This window comes from Mandrillus leucophaeus, unplaced genomic scaffold (genome assembly GCF_000951045.1).
Source record: "Mandrillus leucophaeus isolate KB7577 unplaced genomic scaffold, Mleu.le_1.0 Scaffold43, whole genome shotgun sequence".
Taxonomy (NCBI): domain Eukaryota; kingdom Metazoa; phylum Chordata; class Mammalia; order Primates; family Cercopithecidae; genus Mandrillus; species Mandrillus leucophaeus.
Window position 1 is genome coordinate 4,196,615 of NW_012104587.1, and position 6,501 is coordinate 4,203,115.

Consider the following 6,501-nt stretch of genomic DNA (forward strand, 5'->3'; position numbering starts at 1 on the left):
CGGGTTAGCCAGGATGGTCTCGATCTCCTGACCTTGTGATCCGCCCGTCTCGGCCTCCCAAAGTGCTGGGATTACAGGCTTGAGCCATCGCGCCCAGCCTTAAATATACTTTTAAATATACAATTTAAATATACTGAAGTATATTACAATTTATTTTATTTATTTGTTTGTTCGTTTGTTTGTTTATTGAGACGGAGTCTCGCTCTGTTGCCCAGGCTGGAGTGCAGTGGTGTGATCTCGGCTCACTGCAACCTCCGTCTCCTAGGTTCAAGCAGTTCTCCTACCTCAGCCTTCTAGGTAGCTGCGATTACAGGTTCCTGCCACCACGGCCACCTAATTTTTGCATTTTTAGTACAGACGGGGTTTCACCACATTGGCCATGCTGGTCTCAAACTCCTGACCTTAGGTGATCCAGCTGCTTTGGACTCCCAAAGTGCAGGAATTACAGGCATGAGCCACCACGCCTGACCATGTATTACAATTTAAATATACTATTAAATATACAATTTAAATATACTATTTAAAGTATATTCACAGAGTTGTGCAACCATCACCATGTCAATTTTAGAACATTTCATTATCCCAAAAACAAATGAGGTACTCCTTAGCCATGACTCCCCAGCCCTCCCGGCAGCCCTGGCAACCACGAATCTACTTCTTATCTCTATGGATTTTCCTATTCGGGATATTTCGTGTGAACAGGATCGTATAACACATGGTCCTTTGTGGCTGGCCTTTTTCACTTAGCATAATGTTTTCAAGATTCCTCCATGTTGTAGCATGTATGTTGTACCTCTTGGTTGCCAAATAGTATTCCATTGTTGGGCTCTACATTTTGTATATTCACTCTTTAGTTGATGGATAATTGGGTAGTTTCATCCACTCAGCTGTTATAAATAATGCAGCCATTAACATTCTCTCTCTCTCTTTTTTTTTTTTTTTTTCTTGAGATGGAATCTTGCTCGCCACCCAGGCTGGAGTGCAGTGGCACGATCTTGGCTCACTGCAACCTCTGCCTCTGTGTTCAAGTGATTCTCCTGCCTCAGCCTCCTGAGTAGCTGGGATTACAGGCATGCGCCACCACGCCCAGCTAATTTTATGGGTTGTTTATTTGTTTTTGAGACTGAGTCTCACTCTGTCGCCCAGACTGGTATGCCATGGTATGATCTCAGCTCAGTGCAACCTCTGCCTCCCGGGTTTAAGCAATTCTTCTGCCTCAGCCTCCCAAGTAGCTGGGACTACAGGCATGGGCCACCATGGCAGGCTAATTTTTATATTTTTAGTAGAGGTGGGATTTCACCAAATTGGCCAGGCTGGTCTCAAAACTCCTGACTTCAAGTGATCCGTCCGCCTAGGCCTCCCAAAGTGCTGGGATTACAGGCGTGAGCCACCGCGCCCTGCCACGCTCTTATGAACAAGCCTTTGCATCGACACATGTTTTCATTTCTCTTGGGTATAGAGCTGGGAGTGGAATTTCTGGGTCATACGAAGCTTTGTGTTTAACCTTTTGAGAAACTGCCAGAGGGTTCTTTGGAGCAGCTGCAACATTTTACATTCCTGCCAGCATCCTGTGAGGTTCCGATCCCTCCACATCCTCACCCAAGTTATTATTATCTTTATTATTATTATTGTCAATGGAGGGCAGGGGATGCTGTACCTTTAAAAATAAGTTTTGCAGTTTACCGTTCTATCCCGCACTGGGTTGTTTTAGTCAAGAGGGTTCTTCAGGCAGCAAAATGACCCAACTGCCAGAAATGCAAGCCCCTGCCTTCCCTTGCTGCCTGGCTGTGGCCTCCTGTCGGACCCCTGCTTTTTCTCTTGCCCTCTTCTAAGTCTTTGTCCACACAGCACTCTAGCCACATTTTAGAGTCCTAATGCAGTCACATCCCTCCTTGCTGCAAGCTGTGGGAGGGTCCTTACCCTTTGCTTCAGTCCACACGCCCCTAGCCCCTGGCCGGCTACTGCGAGCCCTGCAGCTGCCCTGGATCTCCGTGTTCCCTGGAACCTCTATAGGTGCTCCCTGTCCGCAGATGCGTGGGGCCCTTCCCCACCTCTGCTCTGGGGTGCACTCCGCCTGGCTTCTGCTTCTCAGGGCTTCCCAGGGCAGCCCCTTTGGGTCTCAGCGCATAGGCCCCCTACTCTGATCCACTCTGCTTGCTTTTTTTTTTTTTTTTGCAATTGCTCTGCTCGCTAACTTAATGGACTTGCTCACACTTAAGCCTCTAGTTTCCAAATACAGGCCTTGAGGGCACGGACCGAGCCTGGTCCAGCCTGCCCATCACCCTGCCTGCTCCCTGCGCTCAGTAATATCAGTTGAATGAATGAATGCACACACTGGAGCGTGCTGGGGAGGCTTGGGGGCCACTTGGCTCTGCCCCGCCCTGCCTCTGATCCCCGCCTCCTCACCTGCCCGCAGCCACCTTCTGGGTGAACCCCCAGTTCAAGATCCGGCTGGATGAGACGGATGACCCGGACGACTACGGGGACCGCGAGTCAGGCTGCAGCTTCGTGCTCGCCCTTATGCAGAAGCACCGCCGCCGCGAGCGCCGTTTCGGCCGCGACATGGAGACTATTGGCTTTGCAGTCTACGAGGTGAGCAGGATGGATCCCCCGTGGATCTCACTGAGCAGGCAGAGCACCTGGCACCCCCCCACCCGCAGCGCACGCAGGCTTCCGCCAGGGGGCGCCGGGGCCCGTAGCCTTCCCCGCAAATTCCACCCCACACTCCCACTCTCCACTCCCGCCACCATCCTGAGGGCTGGGAGATCTCAGCCTCCAGGAGGCACCTGCTGAGGCCCTCTGGCTGAAAGAGAGGAAGAGGGTTGGCTCAGGGAAGGGAGATTCTGGGATTAACCTCCCGCTTAGAGGGCGGCCTGCTACTCTTGGAGGAGGGAGCTGGCTCAGCTGACACCGGAAGTACTGAGCTTTCCGTCTTGGAGGCTGTGAGCAGAAGCTGGCAGGAGAAAGACAGGGGATAGGGAGGGCCTGTCGGCCAAGGTGCGGCTGTGCCAGTCGTTCTGTGATTAGAACTCCTTGCTCTTGCCCTATAGCTGCCCTGCTTCACACACTGCCCTCAAGACAGGGACAGAAACTTCTGGACCTCGCTGGTGGCAGTTTTGGCCCACACCCAGACCCCCTGGCAGCAGCCTGCGGTGGCCCTTTCTTGTCCCTGGGCTTTGGAACATTGCAGTTGGCCACCCCGAGGGCTGGCCTGGAGCCTCTGACTCAAGAGTGGAGTCCTAGGGCAGACATTCCCAGGACCAAGAGGACCCTGCCTGAGCCCTCCCTCCTGGGGCCCTGCTCTGGTGCAGGGACCACATCTGGGTCCCCAGGGCCCTGCCTTCTGCCTCCTCATCCCATCAGTCCCGTCTGAGAACTCAGGACCTCTGCCCAGCACGCACCGTGACCCCGCCCTGGGACAAACACACGTCTCTGACTTCCCATGTGTCTCTATTGCAGGTCCCTCCGGAGGTAGGTGTGGCACTTGACCCACCTGCAGTCACACACCTCTGATGGTGCCACAGGGGAGCAGCCCAGTGGCAAACCCACCCTGGCCTGGAGAGCTAAGAAGTCACCTTGTTTCACTGCTTGAAAAATGCTTCTCCCCACCTGTTCAGTGGGCAGAGCAAACATTGCCCTCCTAAGGGGCAGCACAGGTAGTCAGTGAGGGAGCTGGATTTGAGCCCTGGTCCTCAGAGCTCCTGTCTGACATGTACACATGAGGCTCTTCCTGCCTTCCCATCTACACCAAGTAAGTGCCAACTAGGGCAGTCCAGCAACGTCAGGAGCAGGGCATTAGACAAGCTGAGAGTTCTGTACCCTTGAGCAGTTGCTTAAGCTCCGAGCCTGTGTTTGTGTCTGTAAAATGGGCATAACCGCAGAACAGCAAGTGAGGTGCTGAGTACCCTGCAGTGCCTGACCTGGGGAAAGCTCCCGATGATAATAATGACCATGTTATTGAAACACATGCCTAATCTGCAATCTGGTGCTCCTCTCCTCTGCAGTAAGTAGGGTTGTTACATTTTACAGATGAGGAAACTGAGGCAAAATGTCTTGTTAGGGTCACACAGGCTGTGAGTGAGTCATGTCCTAGCTCTCCAGTCCCTTGGCCAGGACAAGGAGCCTGGAGTCTGGGTCTGGGGGCGGCCCCTGAAGGTGGGCTGAGTGGGCAGTTGCAGCCCTGCTCCCTCCTCCCTCCCGCCAGCTGGTGGGCCAGCCGGCCCTACACTTGAAGCGCGATTTCTTCCTGGCCAATGCGTCTCGGGCACGCTCAGAGCAGTTCATCAACCTGCGAGAGGTCAGCACCCGCTTCCGCCTGCCACCTGGGGAGTATGTGGTGGTGCCCTCTACCTTCGAACCCAACAAGGAGGGCGACTTCGTGCTGCGCTTCTTCTCAGAGAAGAGTGCTGGGACCGCGTGAGTCATGGACCAGCCCCTGCCACTCTCCCCTCTCTCAATCTCCCCCGCTTGGCCCTCTGCTGTCCCCCTCTGACTGGCTCCTTTCCTCCCCACTCTCTGCAGGGAGCTGGATGACCAGATCCAGGCCAATCTCCCCGACGAGGTGCGTGGTCCCACCCTACCAGACCCTGTCCTCCTCTCTTCCTCACCCCTGGGTGTGTGATGGGGACCCAGGTGTCCTGTCCCCTGAGTTCCTGCTAACAGGGAAGATCCCCTCCTGGCGGGAGCCATAGGAGTAATGCTAATCCCTCATCGACCCAACACTTCACAGTTTGCAGAGGACCTGTGATACTAATGGCACAGGCCCTGAGCTCTCACCTGGTGGCGGGTTTGTGCTGAGCACTTCACCTGTGTTACCTCATTTCCTCCCCACATCAACCCTGTCCGGGTCTTGTTACTATACCTCCTCTGAATGGGAAATTCAGGTTCACAGAGGTTAGGGAGCTTGCCTGAGGCCATACAGTAGGGATCCAAACTCTTACCTATTTTTTTTTTTTTTGAGACAGTGTCTCACTCTGTCACCCAGGCTGGAGTGCAATGGTGTGATCTCGGCTCACTGGTGATTCTCCTGCCTCAGCCTGCGGAGTAGCTGGGATTACAGGCGCACGCTGCCACGCCCGGCTAATTTTTGTATTTTTAGTAGAGACAAGGTTTCACCATATTGGCCAGGCAGGTCTCGAACTCTTCACCTCAGGTGATCCACCCACCTCGGCCTCCCAGAGTGCTGGGATTACAGGCATGAGCCATGGCACCCGGCCCAAACTCTTGCCTTTTACTCCCTGAGCTGCACAGCACCCCCTTCATTTAGGTCACGAGTCCTGGGCATGGAGTTGGGAAGGGCAGGGACAAGATTACCTTTTCACAGATTAGAAAAGTGAGACTCAAACTGGGCGCGGTGGCTCACACCTGCAATCCCAGCACTTTGGGAGGCTGAAGTGGGCAGATCACCTGAGGTCGGGAGTTCGAGACCAGTCTGGCCAACATGGCAAAACCCCGTCTCTACTAAAAATACAAAAATTAGCCGGGCATGGTGGTGCACACCTGTAATCCCAGCTACTCAGGAGGCTGAGGCAGGGAGAATGGCTTGAACCCGGGAGGCGGAGGTTGCAGTGAACTGAGATCGCACCACTGCACTCCGACCTGGGTGACAGAGTGAGACTCCGTCTCAAAAAGAAAAGAAAAGTGAGGCTCAGAGAAGCGAAGTGACTTGTAGCAGATATGCGGCCTCAGCCCTCCCTCCAGCCACCTCCACACAGGCAGGGCCAGGGCCTCTCTTACCTGCTTTCCCCTCTTCTCGGTCCAGCAAGTGCTCTCAGAAGAGGAGATTGATGAGAACTTCAAGGCCCTCTTCAGGCAGCTGGCAGGGGAGGTAGGTTGGGGCATGGTGGGTTGGGAGGGGCCTGTGAGGGGCAGCCCTTTCCTGGGGCAGGTGCCACCTCCTCTCTCTCCCCAGGACATGGAGATCAGCGTGAAGGAGCTGCGGACAATCCTCAACAGGATCATCAGCAAACGTGAGTCCCCGCGGGGCTGCTGCACCACCCCACCATTTCTTCCACGTCAGAATCCAGGCCCCTGCCCACACACTGAGCTGAACCCCATCCCTTGGTCTGCATGAATCCGGGAACCCTCCAGTTTTTCTGAGCCCGGTTTCCTGCCATTTCCATCCCATACTCTTCCTCCTGACCTGCCGTCCTGGGAATCCCTGTGCTCGGGTGCTGTGCCTTTGTGTTAGATTAGACACACAGCCTGGCCAGGCACAGTGGCTCACACCTGTAGTCCCAACACTCTGGGAGGCCAAGGCAGGAGTCGCTTCAGCCCAGGGGTTCAAGACCAGCCTGGACTATATGGAGAGACCCCGTCTCTACAAAAAAGTACAAAAATTAGCCAGGCCTGGTGGCGTGCACCTGTAGTCCCAGCTACTCAGGAGGCTGAGTTTGGAGGATGGCTTGAGCCCAGGGAGGTTGAGGCTGCAGTGAGCTGTGATCACATCAGTGCACTCCAGCCTGGGCAACAGAGCAAGACCCTGTCTCAAAAAAAAAAAAA

General features: G+C 54.5%; 1 protein-coding gene across 3 annotated transcripts in view; it reads left to right on the forward strand.

Annotated features, from left to right (window-relative positions):
- CAPN1 (calpain 1, (mu/I) large subunit) overlaps window positions 1-6,501 on the forward strand; it is a 38,379-nt gene that overhangs the window by 28,114 nt on the left and 3,764 nt on the right. For all 3 annotated transcript variants that reach the window (XM_011993552.1, XM_011993551.1, XM_011993553.1), the window contains 6 exons: window positions 2,417-2,592; window positions 3,460-3,471; window positions 4,205-4,416; window positions 4,522-4,561; window positions 5,762-5,827; window positions 5,912-5,969. In XM_011993552.1, coding sequence (XP_011848942.1) covers window positions 2,417-2,592; window positions 3,460-3,471; window positions 4,205-4,416; window positions 4,522-4,561; window positions 5,762-5,827; window positions 5,912-5,969 — 564 coding nt within the window. The remainder of the gene's footprint in view (window positions 1-2,416; window positions 2,593-3,459; window positions 3,472-4,204; window positions 4,417-4,521; window positions 4,562-5,761; window positions 5,828-5,911; window positions 5,970-6,501) is intronic.